This window comes from Protobothrops mucrosquamatus, unplaced genomic scaffold (genome assembly GCF_001527695.2).
Source record: "Protobothrops mucrosquamatus isolate PMUCROS unplaced genomic scaffold, P.Mucros_1.0 scaffold_99, whole genome shotgun sequence".
NCBI classification, from domain to species: domain Eukaryota; kingdom Metazoa; phylum Chordata; class Lepidosauria; order Squamata; family Viperidae; genus Protobothrops; species Protobothrops mucrosquamatus.
In genome coordinates, this window is record NW_015386175.1 from 1,005,796 (window position 1) to 1,030,280 (window position 24,485).

The 24,485-nt window shown below is 41.4% G+C and overlaps 1 protein-coding gene across 1 annotated transcript; it reads right to left on the reverse strand.

Moving 5' to 3' along the window:
* Positions 1–253: 253 nt before the first annotated feature.
* LOC107286726 (putative sodium-coupled neutral amino acid transporter 10) lies at positions 254–23,804 on the reverse strand. The gene is made up of 6 exons (XM_015815142.1): positions 23,655–23,804; positions 8,153–8,320; positions 7,518–7,934; positions 6,265–6,366; positions 2,336–2,512; positions 254–1,815 (listed from the first exon to the last, which is right to left on the reverse strand). The coding sequence occupies exons 1-6, from the start codon at positions 23,722–23,724 to the stop codon at positions 701–703; spliced, it is 2,049 nt and encodes a 682-aa protein (XP_015670628.1). The 5' UTR covers positions 23,725–23,804; the 3' UTR covers positions 254–700.
* Positions 23,805–24,485: the final 681 nt, after the last annotated feature.

Here is a 24,485-nt window from a genome sequence, read left to right on the forward strand (position 1 = left end):
TTTTAAAACATAGACCTACATTTTGATAACCAAAAATGAAGAAAAAATAGGCTACTTTTATTATTGCTAATACTGGACCTGGCTGAAAAAGATCAGAGCAGTTTGTAAGTCGCTGTAAAAATGCACTTGTTAGCAATCCAGTCCATATTCCTAAGAATTTATCTTTGAAGAGATGCTCCCCTTTCAGACGTTTACAGAACTTCTTTCATCTTCTTGCAACCACTTCCAAAAGCCAAATCAACCCATTTAGCAAATGGTAGAACACAAAAATCCAAACATTAATTTAAGGGCGGATTAACATCCACATACCCATAAAGGGATTTTCCAACGAGATAAAATAACAAGTCAACAGACACTAGACATAGAAATTAAACCATTAAAAGTATCTGAGCAGGAATAAAAACGGGCATGCTTCTTTGGAAAGATGGCAAGTGTAAAGCATTTTCGGAACCCAGAAAACAGATGAACGTGGGTTTTGCACACAAGCTACCAGCAGAGCGAGGAGAGCGTTTTTGAAGAATGAAATTGGCTGGCAGCATGGAAATTCCTCTTTCTGCCAGAGCAAACAATGCTCAGTCATTGGGGCTCAGTTCAGATTGACCTGGGTTGCCAACGGTTATATACCAATGGCAGTTAGCTCCGTAACAGACACCTTTAAGCAGCTGGTGGATTCCTACGTTTCCCTAGAGTGCAAAGACTTTCACGCCTCTTCTTCTCCCGCTGGTATCTGTTTAATCTGTCGGCTGTGAAGGGCTTGCTGGGCACCTTCTGCTGCCTGATTGAACCTAGTGTCTAACGCGCTACGGAGGTCATTGACTTTCACATCTGGGACGGGGTTAAGTCCAAATATTACACCTCCCTCCTCCTCTTCCAGATCTCGCCTTTTGCGGCGTAGGTCCAGGTCTGCTTGTAGCTTGAGGTCTCTGTTGGGTTTGGCCTTTTCATGATCCCTGGACTCAGGCCTAACTATGTCTGCCTGTAAGATATGGTCACTGTCAGCTTCATGCAAGCTCTCTGGGATCCTTTGCTCTCTCTTTGAATCGTGCCCTTGATCATTGGCATTACTCAGCTGTGGATGATGGGATCCAGTGGCCATCCTCTCTTTACTCTTGGCCCCTTGGCCCTGTAATCTGTCAACCTGGTCCAAAGGTAAGCTCTGTCTTTCCCCACCGTGGTCAGCTTTCACAGTTTCATGGACTTCCAATTTCCCTGGTATGTTATCAGCAATCTTTGGTTTAAGTGGAATCTCTGGATCGTGGAAGTCTTTTCTGACCTCCTTGGCAAGGGACTCACTCTCAGAAGCTATATGAGGAATCCTTCCCTCGGCACCATGGATGTCGGCTACCTCTGGTCTCTCCCTTTGGCTTTCAGCCCTTTTCACAGCCTCCTTTCTTTTCTCAATATTGTCTGCCACTTGAATCTCCTGCCTTTTCAAATCTTCAGCCTTGGCTTGCTTTTCCTGGTGGTGTCCGTCAGGCCTAGCTATCTGTGAATCACTCCTGACTGGTTCTAGCTCCTCTTTGTGGTTTGCATTAGCTTGGTGTTGTACAATTTTCTCATCATCGTTTATTTGAGCCATAAGATTTTTAGGGGGAATTTCAGTTAATTTGTTTTGTATAGGTTTTAAGTCTCCTGGACCAATGGCCTGCTGCCTTTTAATTTCATCAGGATTTTGGGGCTGGTTCTCAGGCGGATGCAAAGGATGGCCCAGGTTATCACTTGGTATATTCTTTGGAGCATTTTCAATTTTGTTGTCAGGGTGATCTTCTCTCTCTTTACTCTTGGTCAAAGATAGGCCCTGTTCCAGCTGGATTTCTATTGCAAAGAGAAGTGGAGAGCTCTCAGTTATTGTATACGCAATTTAGCAAACTAGAAAACTCTATCACTAACTAAACAGTTTAGCCAGAGGCCCTTGGAGAATTACTCAGTACCCTCCCTACTACATCTGACTGCCAAAGTTACTGCATTAATTGTGAAATTATAAATAAGATGTAAGCATGTTTCTTAAGCAGTACCTTCTATTTTATAGTTTATAGTCTTCCTATAGTTTTGAACAAGTGCTGGGATGCATGGAGATTTCCTCAAACTCTTAATATCATTTTCCTTCTACTTCACTGACTCTCTACTCCTTTATCATTTCCAAGTATATATATGCTAGCATTTTCAAATCATGAAGCAGGCTGCTCTCTTAGCTTCCAGAATTAAGTCAGCTTTTAACCTATTGCTTGTAGAGGGCACTGGAGAAGGGACATTTCTCTGGGCAGATTTTATAACAGCTCCACAAGCAACTTTCTACAATATTTTATGTACGTGTGTGTGTGTGTGTGTGTGTTACCTTGCTTTGGCTTTTCCTCGCCTCCGTCCTCTTGCCTCTGCTGGTGGATCTCTTTGTGCTGTTCCTCAATCACTGCTAACAATTTTGCCTGCTGATCTAAGAGTTGCTTTTGCTGAACCTGCTGTTCCTTTATCACTTGCAACAGGACGGCATGGTCTAGCTGCTTCTCCTCATCTCCTGGAGGGGAGGAAGAAACTGAGGCTAGAAGGAATCTATCCAAGTGGTCTACTGCACATCTTCAAGGAGAAAATCAGGAAGATCCCTGTGCCTATTATGGTCTCTGCCATATTTGCATATAGACTCTGTGCTTCTTTAATCTAGAGCAGGAGTGTCAAACTGCCAGCCCGCAGGCCGGATGCATCATAGTGAAACTGCGCCCACCCCTTTGCTGGCAATGGCAAAAAAAGTCACGATACGTCACGACACGTCACACGACGTTGCAAGTTTGACACCCCTGATCTAGAGGTAACATCCTCATTCTTAAGCTTGAGCCTCAAGAAATCTGATTTCCCAATCACCTTCTAGAAAGGCTTTGCCAGAAAGGATAACTATTATGGCATTCCTGAATTGTCTTCCAAACCTTCTTGATCTACACCAGCGGTTCTCAACCTATGGGTCGCGACCCCATTTGGGGTCGGTCAACCATTTCACGGGGGTCGCCAAGCAAGGCTGTCCGCCAATTTTTTCCCCTTTTCCGGCGGGTGCCTTACCTCCCTTGAGCTGGGCCAGCTGGTGGTCGGCCTGCTCCGTCTCTGCCGCTTGCCAGCTACGCCTCAGCCGGCGCAGGGGGCGGAACCATGCATGCGCGGCACTCCTGGGCAGGGAAAGTCCTCAACTTACGCCCGGTTGGGTAGTCCTCGACTTACGACCGGTTTAGTCCTCGACTTACGACCGGTTTAGTCCTCGACTTACGACCGGTTGGGGGTTGCGGCATTAAAAAGGTTGAGAACCACTGATCTACACCATGAAGATCAACAACATACTGTGCAAATAAGCAGAAAAGGAACTCTTGTCCCAAAGGAGAGCCAAGTAATAATCTCAGCAAACTACACATAACGTAAAGTAAAAACAGGCAAAGTGGGAATGTAAAAACAAAAGAATTCTCACAGTCACATAGTCAAAAGAAATACACCTTTATGTTCATATACGGTTATACAGACACCTACATCGATAGAGGCATGGGAATCCCTACGTTTCATTGTTTTCTTCTTTTTGTTATTTTAATAATTTTACTTTTTACTACCTGTTCTAGTTTATTAAATAAGTAAAGCAAATATGGGAAAGAAATAGACTTAAAAGGGGCAGTCCCGCCCTCCCGAATGGTCCCACATTTTCTCATTGTCTAGGAGTCTTCCCTATTTCACTTGGGTATCATTTGGATCAATTTTACATTCTTAGATACTGTGGTCACTGCTGTTTAATAGGAAGTAAGTGAGAACCGATATAAATACCCTATACGCAGCTTTCTATACGCAGCTTTCCCCCAAACTGGTGTCCTCCGTGAGTTAGGACCGCAGTTCCCAGAATTCTCACTAACCATGAAAAGGGCAAATTATCCTGGAAGCCAGAAGACTCTGAATCCTGCCTGAGGCACAAAGCCAGCTGGGTGAGCTTGGGCCAATCCGTCCCTCACAGCCCTAGATGGAAGAAGGCAAACCACTTCCCCAAAAGTTGCCAAGAAAACTACAAGGAGTTTTCCATGCGTGGCACAAACCAAAACTGCCGTGAAGGCAAATTGTCTATGGAAACGCTTCATCATCCAGGTCACGGTTGTCCCAAAGATGCTTCCCCCCCCCACCCCCAAAGATGACTGGACTTTCTTCTTTTTATTTTTTCCTCTTTGAAAACTTTTTGCTTCTCATCCAAGAAGCTTCTTTTGTTCTAACTGGTGGGGAATGGATGGATTTGTATTCTTAGCACTCTTGAGTGTTGGTCCTTAGCACTGAGAGTCCTTGAGGTCACTTGGGGGGGGTTCATCTGTCTCCTCAAAGTCACCTGAATCAGAGTGCAAACAGGTGTGGAACCTTCTTGGGACTGCTAAAAGGACTGCATTGTAAACAGGAAGTAGATGGTATCTTGAAGGCACGGAAAAACACAAAAGGCTAGGAATTCTAGGAGCTATAACTCCAGCATATCTGGAAATCAATTTGGGGGAATCTACCCTCTTGCTTTCATCAAGCTTTCACATCTTTTAAATGCAGCTTTTTCCTCTTACCCACAGGGATATCTTTCCCCCCCCCCATCTTTCTCTTCTCAACTGAGTTCACAACCATTTAATTCTTAGCATACATACTCCACGCGTAAAATAGAATGCATCCAAGAGTCCTTACAACCCACTGGAAGAGTCCTGGTTGTTACCTACACTAAACTAAATAGGAAATGCTTATTTTAGAATACAAGTGCTCCACTGAATATCATAGGCATTGCTTAGTTCAGAACAGTTTCGGGCCCCACAACACAATAGTTCAGAAAGAACTATTCTTTTCCAGAAGAAGCAATCATATTTTGGAACAACCAGTTCTATATCGACAACCTGGAGATCTCTTGCTAGCAACTTATAAACACATTAAACGTTATCAAGACAAGGGGGAGGAAATTAATGTAAAGTTAATTGCCAGTAGGGGTACAGATTAGAGAAAAGGGATATAAGATAATAATCAGCTTGTCTTAGCATTAACCCCATTGGCAAACAGTCTAGGGAAATCAGAAGATTTTGACTGGCATGGGGACAAAATCATTTTCATATGCCTGGAGGATTTCTGCACAAAATGTACATAAGAGTATTCAAAACACCAGAGAACTCGCAAGACTAAAACTATTTTTAGGAAATCTGCTACGGCCTTCACAGTCATCTATCAAACAAGAATTTGAGGACGTCTAACAGGAGCCTGCTTTGAGGTTATGGTTTAAGTTGTCAGACTGGCAGGCACTGTGTTTTGACTGAAAAGGGAAGAGCTTCTGAAGCCCAACGGTTCTCCTAATGCTGGCGACTTCTGAAGTGTTGGGAGAAAAGAAGGGGCGAAAAGGAGAGGCGAGGCTGCTCTGTTTTAAAATATTGCCTATTCAGACGTACCCCCAATACAATCACATCTGTTTTGAGGAACTGGGGACCCTGGCTGAGAAGGCTCTTCCTCCGCTCAGCAGCAGTTTTAAATGGAATTTTTATTTATTTATTTATTTATTTATTTATTTATTTATTGAATTTATAAGGCTCTTCCTCCGCTCAGCAGCAGTTTTAAATGGAATTATTATTTATTGATTGATTGATTGATTGATTGATTGATTGATTGATTGATTGATTGAATGAATGAATGAATGAATGAATTTATATACCGCCCTATCTCCCTTACGGGACTCAGGGTGGTGAACAGGCGATAATAAAAACCACGATAAATATACACAAATTTCTGTTCTAAAATCAAATTAAATAACAGGCCTGCTCTAAAAATACCCCATACAAAACCCCCACTAAAACATAATCAAACTACGCCAGGCCAGCCGCACGGAATAGATGGGCCTTCAGGGCTCGGCGAAAAAGGCGCAGGTCCGCAACTGTACGTAGGTCGGGGGTGGCAACTGTACGTAGAATGTGGCTCCCTTACAAGCAAATGGCTCTATGAGACCTGGTTGTTTACTTTTCGCCAAAATGGCGGGAGAGCATTGCTCTGGTGCTCGCAGCCTCAGATCACACAGTCTGAGATCACCTCAGAGACAAGATTGCCTGGCCTTGCAGTCTAGCCTTTATCTAGTTTCTCCTTCATAGCACGATTAAAGAATTTGGCCTAGGCATATATAGCATTAACACCTACACACCAAAGGCTGCCAGGGAAGCAGATGGTAACCTCAGTGTGTACGTGTGCAGTGTGTGAGTGCACACGTGCATATGTATACACATCTGTCTCTGTGGAGGAAGGACAATGCTTACTTACCCTCGAGCTTGCTCTCAAGCTTGTCTTCTGCATTACGAACCTCTCTTTGCTCACTTTGGCCTGGACCAAGCTTCTCTGAAGAAGCTGCGTCTTTTTTATCATCTGAAAAGAAGAAACGGACAGATATTTCCTGGATGGAGCGAAGAAAACGACAGATGTTCTCTGCCCCTGGCCCTGCCCCCCTCCTTCCTCTTTGCAGTTTCTATCCAACTTGATTGCCGAAGAAAAAGTCATAAAAAAATATTTAACAGCATTATAGCCTGCTGGCAAGAAACCACTGCTAACTGCCTAAGCCTATTAAAAATGCAAGCCCGAGCCCTAGAGAGCACAGCAATGGGGCACTTATGCAAGGAGGCACCTGTCAAGATCTGGCTCTGAATCCCCAATGACCAAAATGGGGTAGCACCTGATGCTTAGCAAAGAAGTGAAGAATTGCACAAGAGCCATGGCCAATATAATTCAGTGCACCCCCTTTCCCAAGCAATGACTGGAACGGCTCTTCAGCGGTACCTCCATACAAAGAAAAAATGTGAATTTAGGTCGGGGCAAGCCGGAGTCTGGGAATACATTTCACACATAATTTATTTTTTTTTAACTGCAAGCGAAGCAATTCATAATTATTTTGCCTGGGATATAAAACCCACTTTTTTTTTTTACCGTAATATTTTATCAAGTATTAACGTACATTATTTTTACATTCTTATCTATCAGATACTCTTAATAAAATCAAATAAATACATACACATAAATTTTGATGTTGCTCGCCCATTTCCCCTTTCACTGTATCCACACTCCTTCTCTCTTTTCCCTCTTCTCTACTTTCTTTCTCCCTTTCTTCTCTTTCTTCCCTACTTCCCTCTTCTTCCCCTCCTCTCCTCTTTCCACATTTTTTTTTATTGCAGAAGTGGACTTCTTTCTTTCAGTAAAAGCTAGGATGTGACCGTGTGGGAGAAAACACTGGCACAAGGTGAACATTGTAAATAAAAGGGCAGAAGCCTCGTGGCAAAGAAACAGTTGTGAACAGGGCAGATTGATACAGTAGGAATTTGAAAAATTCCTGAAAAGCCCAGCTCAGACCTTAGCAGATTAGGCTGGGTGTGGCTTTAACTGTCTCTGGCAGTTCTTCCAGGCGTTCAATGGCACAAATCAATTTCTGTAATAATTTATGTCAAGTGTATAAATGCAAAATCTCAGAAGACCAAGCAATACATTAAACTCCCCTGGAACCAAAAGAAGCAGAGAAAAGTACATACGTGCTTCGTTTTCCATCTCCATGGATTTTACCCTTTCTTTGCCATGTTCAACTGCTTGCAAATTGGCACCGTTCTTCCCGCCCACAGCCTTGTCTCTCTTCTCATTCTGCTTTTCTAGCTGAACATCTCTGTGAAGAGACTGATCGTCCTTGTGTGCAACGACCTCGGGCACTGGCTTGTGATCTTTTATGGGCTGGTCTTCCAACTTTTTCTGGCCATTCTCTTCATCGGCTTGTTTGGGAACAATCTTAGGTTCTTCCTTCTCCACCACAGCATTGTTCTCTACCAGGACATCCTTGTCTGCTGGTGGCCGATTCTGCTCAGAGTCCTCCCGGTCCTGGCCCTCATCCACTGCTACCCCATCACGTGGTACTGGCGGCTCATGGCGATGGGCTTCTCCCACAGGTTGTGCAATGCCTATTTGGAAAAGAAACACAGACTCTCAATCAAGAACAGCATACAAAGCAACACATTTGGTGAAGTACAATTCATGCATATTTATAAGGTGACATCTACAGGGCTCTCTGATCAAATAAATGGGAACCGAAAATTACAAGAAGTTGTGAATCTGTTGCTTCTCTGACTTCAATATTTCTAGCCTCTATTGCTCTTTCCAAGTTCTAATTCTACACTACCTTGATCAGGCCGGTCCAGTTGTACCTCCTCCTTTGGTTTCTCCTTGTCTTCTCTCTTAGGCATATCCATGGGAACTTTGATCTGTGGTTGTTCCACCTCTTCTTTCTCATTCACCAGTTTGGGTCTGTCACGGTTATCAGCCACAACTTGAATTGCAGGATCTTGATCTGAAAAACATGGTTAGAAATGATTAAGGAAACAGACTTCCCATCTGACATACAACCAAGCTCCCCATTTCTCTTGTGGCTATATCTCTTGTTGTTTTCAGTTTTTAAGAAACTGTTGTGGAGAACGAGTTGTTAGTTTGATGGCATCAGTTATGCTTGGGAAGAGACAACCTTCCCTTTTACTCTGCGCCATCTTCCCCATCTATATACCACCGTACTGCCAATGAGAAATATCAGTATAAGTGCAAACTCAAAGACATTCTTAGGTGTAAGAAGTGACACTAATCTCTCTCTCTCTCTCCCTCTCTCTCTCTAACACACACACACACTGTTCCATTTTATAGTATAAGAGAGAAATTAGGAAAAGTAATCACAACTCTCCTGGGTATATACTGTACACAGACGCACACACAAATAATTGTGCTGGATTGTCAGTATAAACAAAATGCTGCTGTTTGGGATGGGTGGACACTAGATGGCAGCATTGCTCTTGCTCATTTACATGCTATGCATGACAAGCAGTGAAGATGCTAGGCATGGCTGAGGGAAGTTACCTGCTGGAATTACCAAACCTAGAAGAAACATACTAAAGGGCTGGTTTACAACAGAAGCAAAAGAGGTAGAGAGCAAAGAAAAATTCCCAGGAGGGAGAAAACCAAGAAAGAAAGGCAGAGTGAAGAAAGGAGGCAGCTGAAGGCTGTCTGGGGCCTGTTTATTCAGGCCTCTTGCTATAGGAATTGCCAGCATCTCTTCCTGCTTGCAGATACAGGCAGAGCTCTCTGCTAAAACCAGAATTAACAGGAGGCAGGGTTGTCAGGGAAGAGGCTGCAGGCTTTCCCAATTATGCCTCTAGTTTAAAAGCCTGACATTGCTCTCTGCAGGAAAGCAGCCTGCAGCAAGGAGGAAGAGTGACAATTCTACTCCTGGGCTTTGAAATTCTGCAGGTGGATGGGGCAGATCCTTCTCATCTCCAGCTGCTTTACTGACTAAACGGTTAAGAATATATTCAATGTTTCTCCCATCCGACCAAAGCCACAGACATTCACCTTGAAAGTCACTCTTAAAAAAACAGTGAATAAATGAGAACACGAAGACTAAATCTCCCATTATCGGGGGCCTACATTGTGAAACAGCCTGAGGAGTTAGCTTTACCCCCCCCCCCCCCAAAAAAAAGCAGTGCAGCTCAGACTGTTCCCTCACTTCTGGCAGCTGAAGTCACGCCAAGCATTTCTGCAGAGTTGAAGTCTGAAATAGTCATTCTCACACTTATGTGAACACCCTTCCCCACCCTGTCCCATTTTCATTCTCAGCTCCTTGTGAACATTAACTTTGCCTCCACCCACACACCTTCCAAGTGGGGCAGATGATCTTCAACAGGTACACAAGTTGGAGTAGGCTGGTGCCAGGAACAGAACATAGTGGGGAGAAGACAGGAGTGCTGTACTTGGCTTCATGAAGCTGCCTTAGCATTGTCAGGGAGACCAAATGCAAGAGAAAGTAAAGCAGCTGAAGAATTACAGCCAAAGTCCTACTTTCCAAGCCAAGCTGGCTCCATGTTCCAGAGAGCCCTCGGGAAACATGTTCTCCATTCAAGCTGCATCCTCCTCACTCTTCTCTCTCTCTTTCTCGCTCTCTCTCATTCACAATTCACAACTAAAAGAACATAAAGTTTAGGGGGGTGGGCGGTTTTCCCAGCCTTCTCCAACTTGGACTCTTGCTATGTGTCTGGATTTCAACTCCCAGAATTCTAAACAACAGCTTCCCTGGCTGGAAAATTTTGAAACCCATACATCTGGAGAGAACCCAGATTAGGGAAGGCTGATTTAGTCATCAGAGGCTCAGATTAGACCAGGGGTGTCAAACTGCCAGCCCACGGGCCAGTTTCATCATACTGAAGCCGCGCCCACCCCATTGCTGGCAATGCAAAAAGAGTCGTGATACGTCACGTGATGTGGCGAGTTTGACACCCGTGAGCTAGACCAACAGGCAACAAGGAGCAAATGAATGAGCAATCTCAAACTATAGCCGAGGGGTCTTCAAACTTGGCCCTTTTATGACTTGTGGACTTCAACTCCCAGAATTCCTCAGCCAGGCACGCTGGCTGAGGAATTCTGGGAGTTGAAGTCCACAAGTCATAAAAGGGCCAAGTTTGAAGACCACTGCTATAGCCCCTTTTTTTGTTCAAACGAACCTATCAGGGAAAGAGGGTGGGTAGGAGAAAACATTACCTAGACTACTATGATTACCAACCTCCGAGTTTCTAAAACTGCCTGAACGTTGTCAGGGACCACAACTAAACTAGAACTCCACGGTCTTTTGGAATCCGGTAGATTAGCAAATCACCAGCATAGGGCACAATTACAGTGACTTCAGAGACTTTTTGATATTTGCAAGTTAAAAGAAACTGACTGACTTGTAAGCAATTCTATTTGGACAATATGAATGTCTGGCAGCCATGATATAAGAAAGATAACCAGTATTTCCAGAAACGCAAGAGGAAGCAAATACAAAGTCTGTAGCCACAACAATTGCAAAAAAACATTCCCCAAAGTCTTCTGCTGAAATTAGTGTGACTGGCTGTCCCCGTCCCGGAATATGTTGGGGATGTTATGATCTCAATGGCATATAATGCAGACTGAAGGGGGCACGATGGCTCAGCAGTTAAAAATGCTGAACTTGTCTGCTGGAAAGCTGACAGCTCGGGTTCAAGACCCAAGCATTGCACGACAGGATGAGCTCCCGCTATCTGCCCCAGCTCCTGCCCCACCTAGCAGTTTGAAAGCATACAAATGCAAGTAGATTAATAGGTACCACTATGGTGGGAAGGTAACAGCATTCCATGCGCCTTGGTGTATAGTCATGCTGGCCACATGACCATAGAAAATATATTTGGACGATGTTAGCTCCCTCTGATGAGACATGGAGATCAGCACCGCTCCCTAGACATGACTGGACAGAGGAGACCTTTACTTTTATAATCTAGACCAGACGTGGACATTTTATGGCCCCTGGGACACAACCAGCCCTTTGGCTGTCCTTATCCGTCCCACATAGATTTTTATTTTGAAAGCGACTGCTATTTGTTTTCTCAGTTTACTGTATGTATGTGCGTGCCCATCCCCGATTTAGATAAAATTGAAAACCAAAAGTGAGACAACGTAGGCTCAGGATCTGGCATGGCTCATGGCCCAGATTATTTGGGAAACTTTCCCCTAAAGCACAGTAGCTTCTGGATGCTGGATCTGATGCTAAATATATGTTAAATCTGATTTCTCAAGACAGGGCCACTCTTTACCTACTGCAGGATTCAAGAAAGGAAGTAAGAGCACTTGTCTCCCACATCTACTCACCAGAGTACCAAGTGCTGGGAGTTAGATCCCTTCCAGCCTTAAGCTCATGATTCTTCAGAGAAAATGTGGACAGAATCCTGTAGGGCTCTGCTTAATATCCTTAAACCTGGGAGCTCTTATGTGACAACATGAGGATATGATACATTTTGTTTTAAATAGGAAATCATTGTGTTTCCATTATCCTTGCTCAGGCTGCTGAGTTCTGCCTATACCAGGGGTAGGCAACCTCGGCTCTTTTATGATTCATGGACTTCAATTCCCAGAATTCCTGAGTCAGCTATGCTGACTCAGGAATTCTGGGAGTTGAAGTCCATGAGTCATAAAAAAGCCGAGGTTGCCTACCCCTGGCCTATACCGTTTAGGGACCATGCAGGAGTGGGCATCCTACAGCCCTTGGGCCACTTATGGAATATTTTTGCAATTCCCAGAACTCAGCAACATCAGCAAAGAAATAGTAATTTTCAACAAGGCATGTCTACCTCTTTTACAATTTACTGCATAAAGCAAATGCATTAAGTCACTGGGAATACCCATAAGCTCTCCCAAACTCTAAAAAGAAAATAAAAACATCCTCAAATTTCATTCACTTCGGTGAGACAATCATCATATACCCCAATGGCAGCACCCAGCTAAAAAATTACCCATATTTGGAGCTGGGGAATAGAAAGAAAAGAAAATGGGATGGGGACAAATATTAATGGGCAATAAGATTGGCACTGCTTAGCGCAGTGGTTCTCAACCTTTTTAATGCCGCGACCCCAACCGGTCGTAAGTCGAGGACTAAACCGGTCGTAAGTCGAGGACTAAACCGGTCGTAAGTCGAGGACTACCCAACCGGTTGTAAGTCGAGGACTTTCCCTGCCCGGGAGCACCGCGCATGCGTGGTTCCGCCCCCTGCGCCGGCCGAGGCGTAGCTGGCAAGTGGCAGAGACAGAGCAGGCCGACCACCAGCTGGCCCAGCCCAAGGGAGGTAAGGCACTCGCCGGAAAAGGGGGAAAAAATGGCGGACAAAAAAAATGGCGGACAGCCTTGCTTGGCGACCCCCATGAAATGGTCGATCGACCCCAAATGGGGTCCCGACCCACAGGTTGAGAGCCACTGGCTTAGCGTAAGATTGAAAAGTTGCTCTCTGACTCGAGAAGTCCAACCCAGACTAAGAAGACGTTTAAACCACACATGGGATTGGGAGGGAGAAGAAACCACATACATCAGTCTCCCCCAAGTTGGTACTTTCAAAATATACATTGGGTCTAGATAAGTGGTGTGCTGGTAAATGTTTAACAACTGGATCTCCAGATCTGTTGCTGCCACAGTGTTTGCACTACTAGCCACTGAACGGCTAATCAGCCTGCTCCATTGTGACTCAGCTCTGCTCTCAAGTGGCTCATAGAATTCCAGAAAAGTTAACAATCAGCTTTTGCAAGCCCTGTATGGGCTGGTTCCAGCATTCCACTGGGTCTACAGTTCCCAGAAAATCAAGCTGAAATGGCCTTTATGAACGGCGAGTCGAAACCCTACTTTAAAAACCCTACTTTTTCAAACCATACGTCCGTATTTGGATGCTGCTGGGAATACTGTTGTTTTGTAACTCAGATATACGTAGCATGCAATTTTCATGCTTTCCCTTCCACGGGCCACGTAGGAAAAAAACAACAACCCCAGAGTGAAGCAGTTTTGAGCCATTAAAATGCATTGCATGTAAACATCCAAGTTTTCTTCACCCTCACTATGTGTCTAAAGGAACTTACTTTAAACAAAAATAGTGGATTGGATGTAATACGTGTCAAAATTTGTAGCTGTGCAGATTTACAAGGACATTCTCTCCCCCCCCCCAAAAAAAACCCCTGATTACCAATAACTCAGGGGGAGAAAATACAGCTGCAAAGCCAGAAGTTTAGATACAAGCTTGCTAGTTGCATTCCCCACTGGAAAAAAACCCATGGTTGAAGCATTTAACGAATTAATGCCAGAGACTCCCACCTTATCAGAGGGGAATAGAAAGCTGAAAGAATCAGGGAATGGACACTGTCTTTCCTGTTTCTCACAGCATGACTGCTGTGCAGCCAAACAACCTGGACCAGCTTTCAGGCACAGTCAGTGAGTTGCAGATTTAAAAGGGAACACATGTTACATGTATGTTTTCCCTTTTAAGTTCAGGGCTTAGTGGCAAGCCCTAGATTAATCTTTATTTCAGCAGCTTCTGAAATAACTGCTGGCAGCTTCTACCAGGAATTTAACTTTATCACCAGGACTGTGATCCTTTCACCTGGCCTAGAATGTTGGACTGTCACAAGCTGATTTTCTCCAGGTCATTTGGCTAAACGGCAGCCACGCCGGAAAAAGCAGAACAGATACAGCACATTCCTTGTTTATTTCAGCTTTCTATTCCCCTCTGATAAGGTGGAGGGTTTTGGCATTAATTTATTAATGCTCCAGTTGTGTTCAACAGTGTGGAACAGAACTAGCAAGCTTGTATCTAAACCTCTGGCTTTGCATATATAACACACACACACACACACACACACACACACACACACGCAAACACATGCAGTGCAGACACTCAGAGCAAAACAAAAGGGGGGGAAAAGAGATAAAAAAAAAAGTCTCCACTCTGTAATAAGACAAAGTTGCCTCAAAGCTGTCATTTTCTCAGCAGGAAGCAAAATTAAGTTCATCATCAGGGCGTGAATTAACGGCCTCTCATGCTGCTCGGAAATCTATAAGGGGCTATATGTGGTTTGGAGAGAACCATTTTGCCCAGGATGTGTAATAATCACTGAAACTGTAGAGTCGCCCTTGTGGTCCCTTTGGATAATGTTACAGTAATGTTGTGCCTCTTAATGTTTTATGAGGGGTGCTGGGCTTGACAGGAAAAAGGCAAAGAGGCTGTAAAAAGCTTCTTAGCTTACAAAAACAGCAGAAAAAAAAAAGGTTAGGCAGAAAGGGGGGGTAGGGAAGAGATGAAAACCTCCAAATGTTGGGAGTGCACCCAAGGACCGGTGGCTGAATGAGGGCTCACACCGAGCCAACCCAAGCTACTCCTCTGACTGCATTGGAGAGGGTGAGGGAAGGACTTTTCCCACAGGGTTTTTGAAGCATCCACTTTTACTTTAATGGCCCACCAACCAGTCCCTCTGGGCTGCAATAAAATCTCATCGTGAGTGAGCAACCCTAAAAGCTTTTCCAATCCTCTCTCCAAGAATTTGACTAAGGGGAGCAGCTCTGCTCCCAGGAAGAGGAGGATTGCACTATCTGGCCCACTGCATTACAATCAATTCAGATCTGCAGGAGAAGAAGAAAAAAAATCATCCGATGCTCTCTGTGGCCTCTAAAGCCACAACGGCAGCTGATTTTATTTTGAAATATCCCACGTAAAGAGCTCCCTGCAAGAAAAAAAATATAACTGCTTTGCTTCGTACTCTTTGCAGTTTATCCTGGAATAATTCAAATAAAGTGCAAGGACAAACCTCTTCATGTTCTTCAGTACAGGTAATCCTCAATTGGGCCTAACATTTCCTTTGCTAAGCAAGGCAGTTGTTAAGTGAGTTTTAGCCCATTTTACGACCTTTCTTGCCACAGTTGTTAAACGAATCATTACAGCTGTTAAATTAGTAACATGGTTGGTAGGCAAATCTGGCTTCCTCATTGACTTTGCACATCAGAAGGTTGCAAATGGTGATCACATACTCCAGGACACTGCCCCCCCCCCGCCCCTTTCTCAAAATCAATCCCCTTACAAAGCATGTATTTATTGTTTTAAAACGTTTTAATATTTTTAATTGTAATATATTTTAAACTGAATTTTGAAGAGTCATTGACTGAGATGGGCGCCTATAGAAATTGAATGAATGAATGAATGAATGAATGAATGAATGAATGAAGCAAAACTACAGCTTATGTGCTAGAGATGAAGGCACTTATCCCACAATTTCAACCAACATCACCTCTTCTCTGACATTATCAATGCTCTGGTTCCTACGAAAGGACAAAAACATATTAAGAAGTTTTTACTCTTTTCAAATTTTGAGGAAAGAAAAAATGGGAGGGGATGCACAGCAATTGTTAAATGGAAAACATAGATATGCTTATTTTTAACTAGCAAAGGGAAAAAACAGTTACAAAAGTAACACGTTTTAAATGCTTGTTTCCAGTTAGGTGTCTATTGAGAAAAGAGTAGCCTGTTTAAAACTCTAAAGATGCTGAGGAAAACATGGCTGAACTCTATTTTTTGCTCTGGGTTATTCATGTGCATGCCTGCATTTCCTGCAATCTACTGCCTCTCTTGGTCTGCTGGTAATTTTTAGAGTTAACATGGTTGGTGAATTGAAGAATACATTCCTTTAGCTTTCCCCAAGCTGGTGCCTGCTGAATTTGGCGGGCTCTTACCTGTACTGTCACTATTTCCCAGTTCATGAGGAATGTAATAAATTAAAGAAAGCTCAGTATCAATTCTAGGATATATAACTTGATATATCTGGATGGCATCAAGTTGGGAAATACTGTTCTATCTAGGCTAACCTATCACACACCCTGTTTTATTACTCCTTCCCTGCTTCTGAAGATCATGAAAGAAGAAAATCCAACCATTTAAAAAGAATGGATTATTTTAAGGTAGCAAAATCTTTTCTTGTGCTAATGGACAAATAGGAGGCTGTTGTAGTAAAGAAACAATTAAAGTTCTTTAGTAAAGAAACAATTAAAGTAAAATTTCAGCAGCATCCACAATGCCAACTGGTAATCCCTCGTGCTGTTAGACAATAAATACAGAGTTATAGCTAAGGACATGAAGATAATGGCGTAATTATTGGTAGAGAGAAGGAATTAATTCATCTGATGTTACCCCAGGCTTCTGAACTAATATATCTCACAGCATCTAAAAAAAGATGGTTTTGACATGATCACCAACACAAATCTCTTGCCACCGACAAGAGAAATCTATAGGAACCAAGAAAATCCATAGGTAGTACATCATCTGTTACTTCTGTCGTTCCAAATGGGAAGAAATTCAGGGAGAAGACCACAGCCCAGCTCCTATCTCGACTCTGGGAGGAGGCAGTCATGTTAACAGGCATTTGAAAAAGGAAAAAAAAATGTTCCCAGTTCTTCCCTAATGTATGCAGAAAAGTCATCACTTAGGACATTTAGCTGACCCAAATCCTTGATTGTGTGCAGGTGCATAGTTTGGGCCCAAACCCAAGAACAGACAACTAAAAAAAAGGGGGGGGGGCAGTAGATAAGTCTGCAAAGGCTTGCCCAGCAAGAAGGAGAGAACATACTTTCTCCGAGAACATCTGTAAATGGTAACTATTAACACTTTTACAAGGTGACTGAATGGCATCGGGGAAACTAGTTCACTGTTTTCTCCTGACATGCAGACTGTAAAACTGAACAAAAAATGACAGCAGGGCAATAGCTCCTTTTTCTGTGTCATAGGAGCTATTAAAAGATTGTTCTCCCAAAGCACCAGGGAGTGCTCCAACAAGCCAAGCTGTTCCAGCAGTTATTAGAAGCTAAGGGAGGAATGGGGGGTAATCCATTTCACACAGAGCTCCGGCTTCTTCTCTGCATAGCCAACAAGCTGGGGGTGGGGGAGAGGAGGAGAAGGCCGTGCGAGACAGGAATGACAAAGTAAGTGCATCCAAAATGCCTATTACAGGTGTAACCTTTGAAGCTCGCGAGGCCTCCCTACGTTTTCTTCTAAATCCCTCGCCTGTTAACACAGATGTCAGAACTGTGGGCTTTTGCACATGATGACCATAAGTGGAACAGACTGACAGCGCACACTAGACACCAAGACCCAGCCACATCTCATCAGAGGCAAAAAATGTTAAATCTGAATGGATAGACTTTTTTCTTTTTCTTTTTTTAAAATGGCAACGGTGAATCACGGAGACCAAATTGTTTTCATTTCTGGACTAGCTACGAAGAAGGTAGAGAGACAGCGAATCAGACCTTCGATATGGAAAGCCACTGAGGGATGGAACAGAAAGAGGGCTCCGAGGAACCATTTTAAAGCAGGGAGCTGCAAAATATTAAAAAACCGTAATCCACCCAGGGAGACCCTCTGGGGAAGGGGATGGTATCTTTTAAAAGCAAAAAAAGAAATTGCTTAATTAGATTTTTTTTTTTAATGGATAATTCCTTCATGTGCTTTCAAAGGCAGCTTAGCAACCTCTTAACATCCGCATGCCCTGTAATAGCCGCCTTGCTCTGGAAGGGCTTTTTATACCTTCACAAGCAGTGGCTGACAGTAAACACCTATAGATACAGATGGGGGTGTAATGGGCACTTGGGAGTCATTAATAAAAGCACGATTCAAAATTTTCTGGTCAATATGTGTTCACCTAAAAGGGCAGCATTCTAATATTCATAATCTCCAAACCCATGGGGCAGAGTTTAATGAAAGTCTATACAATTCGGGGCTCTACATCCTCAAAAGCCACAGTTCTAAAAAAAAAAACAAAAAAACCCCACCCAAACTACTGATGAGCAAGAGTGTGTGGTATGGTATGGTATGGTAAAGGCAGATATCTGAAATGCATAGTGTAGCGATGAGGGCTGCCTTTACAAGCCAAACACGAATTAAAATTGTTGGCGGTTGGGGAGACTGGGACAAATTCAGAAACAAGCTGGGAAAAGAGTCCTTGCACGCTGCCTGAAGAGGAAAGCCATGTGTTTCCGCAAGAGGCTCGTGCAAGAATGAGAAACAGATGTGGGCTGAAAGAGGGGGTACTGGTGACAGCCAAGTAACCCAGAAGCCCCATACGTGATTTGAATGACAGAATGCAGCTCCCTGGGAAGCAGGTTCTTTTTGCAAAATTATTCCCAACAGAGAGTGGGGAGATGGTGCATTAGCTAGCACACAAGCATCCCTTAAAAGATAACCTTATAAGGTGTGTGAAAGAAAGATGGCAGGCTCTGACACCGTAGAAAGGAGATCTTCTAACGCTGTGGGATGACACCCCTTTAGGGTGCCTCAAGAATGGATTTCACCGCTTTGCTTGTGGTCTTTGGAGACATTTTTCGTTCATACCTAGCTGAGGGCTTCAACGGACTGCGCTTTCTTATGCATGGCTTAAATAGAGTTGTGCTTTCAATGGCTAGGATACGGCCCATTGACCCCACTTGCAAAAAGGCTGCAATCTTTCCAATCAGAAAACCTTCCATGCCTTGAATACCTCAACACCTGTGCTTTGGAATATGGTTAATATATCTAACAGGGACAGATTAACAAAATACATTAAAACAATACTCTGCATTGTAGTCCATGCTAGTTCTCTGAACTATTCTGGGCTTAAAGCAATGTTCTCCACTTGGGTGTGTTTCTTATGATCTCCACGTTTCACCAAAGATTCCTTAAATGTTATCTTCGGTGGCTGTCAGATTACCTCACTAAAGCATAGAGAGACATATGTTTGGATATTTCCCACCTGTTACAGCCCTTCATTTTGTTAAACCCTGGCATCATCAGGAATCACTCTAAGATCTACTTAAATAGAATTCCAGAAAAGCTAGAAAAAGAGAAAAAATGCAATAATCCTATTCTGTTTCACTAATTCTTTTTCCTAAACTAGCATTTGGAAGATGGGGCTATATATCTAAACCTGGCTTGACTATTATATATTTATAGATCTCCAGATGATTTACAGTAGATTGGGAAAGGTTCCCAACACTCAAACAACTAACAATAGAAACAGTTCAAAAATGTTTTCCACTTAAAATTACACTACCGAAAAAGAATGTTTGGGAGAAAACCAGGAGAGGAAAGAATTATATAGAATAATATGGAAAAAGAAAATATGGAAAATATCCTTTTCCATTCATAACCTGTCTCTGTTGCTCTGTAATCCTCGGGAAACTTTGTTTCTTTAAATATTCATTTATTTTCCTAGAGAGATGTCACTCCCTTTATACAAGCTGGAATAATAATGATGGAATGCTTTTTGTATGGCCGCATTGTCCATTAACACAGTGTCTCCTTCTTGTAATTTCAATATCATGAAAGAATGCTTGGGGGAAAACCAGGAGAGGAAAGAACTTCGAGGCTTGGTTTTTCTAGATCACAAACTGCCTAAACTGAGCATGTGCTCAAAGGCATCATGTTTCTTAATTTGTAGCATATGTCTAACCCCATGAGTATTTTTTACCAAGCTTTGATTCACCTTGCTAATCTAAACAACAACTGAATGAATTTATCTGTGAGCCTGAATTATCAATTAAATAGTACAAAATCTACGCTGACTCGTGTCAGCTCCTATGTTTTCCTTGGCCTGATATATATGTATGCATGGCATTAGTAATGCGAGAGAGATTCAAATATTTTTTTTTCAGTTTTACTTGACTGTTCATTTTCAAAACTGACAAATGCTTGTTTTAATGGTTAGCTGGTGATAACCCAGAAATATGGCTGATAAACAAACTTTAGGGACTAAAATGCATATCGGTGTATAAAAGTGGCAGCAGAACACTCACATACCGTAGTTCCCTCTCCGAAGGAAAAACTATGATTTGCTGTTTTCCAACACAGCAAGCTTTCTTAATCCAAAAAAATAGATAAAAAGTTCAGACTTGAGTCCACATCATAAATAAAGCATGATCTAGAATAACTACCAGTATTATTTATTTGTATACTTTGTTTGCACATAATTAACAATGTGCATATTATATTCTTTTATCAACCTGAAAATATCAAACTGTCGTGTGTATAACCGCTAGATGCTGGTTTTGATACATTGTTTGCCACTTTTGACCAAAATATTGAAAATCACTATATATATATATTGTGTATGTATGTATGTATGTATGTATGTATGTATGTGTGTGTGTGTGTGTGTATACACACATACACTATATATGTTGTATGTATTGTATACATACATACAACATATAGTGTGTATGTGTGTGTGTGTGTGTGTGTGTATAAATAAGGCGTCGGCTTATTTATAAATGCTTTTCCCATTGATTAACTTTGTGCCCTGAGGATGTCGGAAGGATCCGACGAAAGCTTGGCCCCTATGATTGTATGCTTTTAAAAGTTTTTAAGGTTTTTACTAAACTTTTAATTGTCTTATATTCTCCTGGTGTTCGCAATTTTATTCTGTACCATATATAGTGTATATGTATGTGTGTGTGTGTGTATATATATATATAAATAAAGCTAGACCTTTACCTTTTTTTACAATAAATTTATTAAAGTTTACAAATACAAAGATAGAAGCCTAATACAAAGTAAGAAATATATAAAAAGTAAAAGAAAAGGGGAAAAAAGTGCAAAGAGGGGGGAAAAAGAGAAAAGAAAGAAGAAAAGGATTTCCAGGAACAGCAATGACAGACTGATTACTACCCTGCTATTTGCAGAGCCGACAACCATGGTGGAAATAGAGGCTAATGAATGGATCAGCTCCTTGGAATTCCTCTTCAGATTAAGGAGAGGATAAGGATGACCCATAAGTTTCTTCCACCCAGAAATTCCTTGCAAATAGATTATAAAATTGCAATCTCCAGCAGGTTTGAGAACTCTGGAGGCTGGGGGTGGGGGGAAAGAGAGAAATATCCTGTTTAAGAAATATCCTGTGTGGTTCTGTGCCTTTCAAAAAGACATGGGGTTTGCCTGATTCCTCGTTGCTACTTTAGGAAGCTGCTTAATAGTAACTTCTTTCAAGTTAAGAACCTTCCGAAGGGCTAGCTTTACACCATTATGAGGAAAATCTCCTTCTATCCTGGATGAACGAAGCTCCAATGTAAGTTTATGGATTAAAAAGAAAACGCTTTGCTTTTTTGGGAAAACACCAAAAGAGGGACTAGAAAGTGGATTTTGGAAACCTAAGGGGGCTTGATGGTATTGAAATGTGGGCTTTAAATGTTTTTATTAAAGAATATATGAAGATTTTGAAATTAATATGTAAGCAATGTAAGAAAGTTTTGTTGATTGGAAAATAAATAGATGATAAGTGGGGACTTGAAGGCTGATTAGAGGAAACCAGAGTGAACAGACAATTTCATTTAAAGGAGACCTATTAATACAATGGAGCAATACTATTTTATTATAAAGGAAATTAAGGCTGTTTGGGAACAATGTACTCAAAAATTACTTACAATTTTTTTTTGATAATACTGCAGAGGATACAGACAAACAACAAATTTCATTTGGATAAAACAGACTGATTTGAACGTGGATCTGGAGTTTTAAAAATGATGGATTACAAAACTGGTATGGAAAAAATTGTTGTGGATCTGAAAATAGTTTTTAAAATGTCAGAGTAGAAAAATAATGTGGAAAAAGATGCCAAAATAGATTTAGAGATGAAACCAGTTGATTTCTTAAAAATTAAAGGGGTCATGCAAATAATAATCAAAAGAATGATCTGGAAAGTCTTCTTAGCTAGGATTTACAAAAGGAATATGTGAAACTAAGGGACCAACTCACCCCCCCACACACACACACAAGGACAAAAAGAAAATGACAAGAAGTCAATTTATGGACATTACATGTCAGGATTAAAGTTTTTAAAAAGTAAACAGGTGTTCTATGAAATGAATCTATTTCATCGGGGTTAAAATATGTATGTTGTGGTTTCTGGTAACTACTAATAGAATTTCCTTTTGACCAAAACTCTTTGAAAAAGTTTTAAGAATCTGTTTAGAAGCCAGACAAGAATTCTTTTGCTTTATTTCTTAAAGAAAGTGGTAAGTTTGGATTACAAATTGATTTTTTAATTAAGATTAAAATACTGTATATGTATTAATATTTCTGGGAGCTCTTAGTAGAATTTTGCTGATTAGGACTGAGTGGTGGGCTTTTACAATTTGATTATTGATGAGGGACAAAGTATCGCAAAAAATTTTTTTAATTGAAATACTAGAGAAGGTGTCAAGTCATCTTTTATATATCTTATTTATTTTAAAACTAGCTGTACCCAGCCACGCGATGCTGTGGCTCAGTCTGGTTAAATGGAAAAGAAAGAAAAGAGAAAGCACACGTTTGTAATATATCATGTTTTTACCTGTCACAGGTGTGACATCTATATAATAGTAGGTATATAAAAACAGGTGCGTATTCAAATGCAACGTTGTGTCAAAATTTCAAAGCAATGAGTGAAGAACCTTCGGAGATTTAAGATTTTGAACAAACGAACATTTACATTTTTATTTATATAGATATTGCATTGTTATATAACAAACAAGATAAAGGTTCAGTTACTATGACTACAAATTTGCTCTTGGGTTTTCAAAAAAAGAAAAAGAAAAAGAAAAATTAGAGCCATATTCCAACAGATATTTAGATAAGATAGATACGATAACCTTTATTGTCATTTTTTATTGTGGGCACACTGGCACATATTAAAAATGAAATTCTGTTGCCTGCTCTCAAAAGTGTACACGTACATAACACATATATAAACATGCTATATACAACACATGTATATACCTACACCCATACACACACACACATATATATATATATATATATATATATACATATAAATATTAATCACTGTCTTATCTTGAATACATAGCGGAAAGAGGAAGCTTGAGAGTTCACAAGGTTAATACTGTATGGGACAAAACTATGACTGAATCTGGATGTTCTGCTTCGGATACCACGAAGCCTCCTCCCAGAAGGTAACAAGGAAAACAGGTTGTGAAGAGGATGTGTAGTGTCCCAGACAATCCTGCGGACCCTGCTCAAGCAACGCTTATATGGATAAATGGATTTAACCATTTAAAGGTTGGAGGTGATATAAATGTATTACCTTCCCTACTAAAAATCTGCCTCCCAAGAAAAAGAATGTCCCACATGTTAATTTTAAAAACAATTGTGAGGAAAACAAAAGAGATTATAGTCATTACATTATCTTTCCTAAAAATATGATTTTTTTTTACTGTTTCAGCACTGTGATCCTATGAATGGATTGGAGTGCAACTATACTTAATGGAATTTATTCAGCATTTTGCAGCATGGTTTTCCAAGAAATGTCACATACCTGAAATTTTAGCAGAGTCCTGTTCCTTATTTATTTCTCTAGGCAGATTGTCTGGTTCCACGGCTTCCATTTTTGTTGGAATCTCTTGTATTGCTGATAAAGTTGTGTAAGTGCTGATAATTAATACTCCCAAACCAATCCATAGTATGATCTGTGCAACAAAAATTCAGAATCTTGAATGCAGAGATGGACAATTCCTAGCCCCCACAAAATTCCCCAACCTGTTTTGGGGGGTCTTCCCTGACTACTATTACCAAACAGTGTTAGTATTATTATTGTTTTAGCGTTTTGAAGAGGTAACAATTCTCCAGTTTGTTAATAATAAATATTATATAGTTAAGAAACTTCTCCAAGTAATCGTACAAATCAAAGAAGTGTGTGTGTGTGTGTGTGTGTGTATGAAAACCTATGTGTTATTATTCTTCAAAACATCCTGCATTATTGCCCTACTAAACATGGCCCGCAGTCTATCCATTCTTTGATGCCAAATATAAAGGAACGCAGAAGGCAAAATTGGTAGAGGGGAGAGGAACAAAGGGGCTTTGAAACACATTAGAGGCTTGTTCATGGAGAACAACTGGCACCTATTGTATCTTATCTTTAGACTTCTTCAGCATTTCAGCTCTTTGACAATACACACTGTTCCTCTTTTATCTCCCAGTCTTCTTGCCTATATTTTCTTTAATCTTCCTTCCTTATCCTCATTTCTTTCCCTCAAAACTATTTTCTCCTATCCCCAATTGGCTTGCTTTCTACTTTTTATTTCCTGTCTTCTTTTCATTTCTTAAAGTTCTACTACTTCTATCAGCAATTTCCCTCCTATCTCCCTTA

What these genes read in the sequence shown, in the direction of transcription:
- LOC107286726 (XM_015815142.1), bottom strand. Translation starts at nt 23,724, where the DNA reads ATGGAAGCCGTGGAACCAGACAATCTGCCTAGAGAAATAAATAAGGAA. An exon ending in GGACTCTGCTAAAATTTCAG is followed by an intron (nt 8,321 to 23,654) that starts GTATGTGACATT and finishes CATGTTTTTCAG; the next exon opens with ATCAAGATCCTGCAATTCAA. An exon ending in ACTGGACCGGCCTGATCAAG is followed by an intron (nt 7,935 to 8,152) that starts GTAGTGTAGAAT and finishes TTTTCCAAATAG; the next exon opens with GCATTGCACAACCTGTGGGA.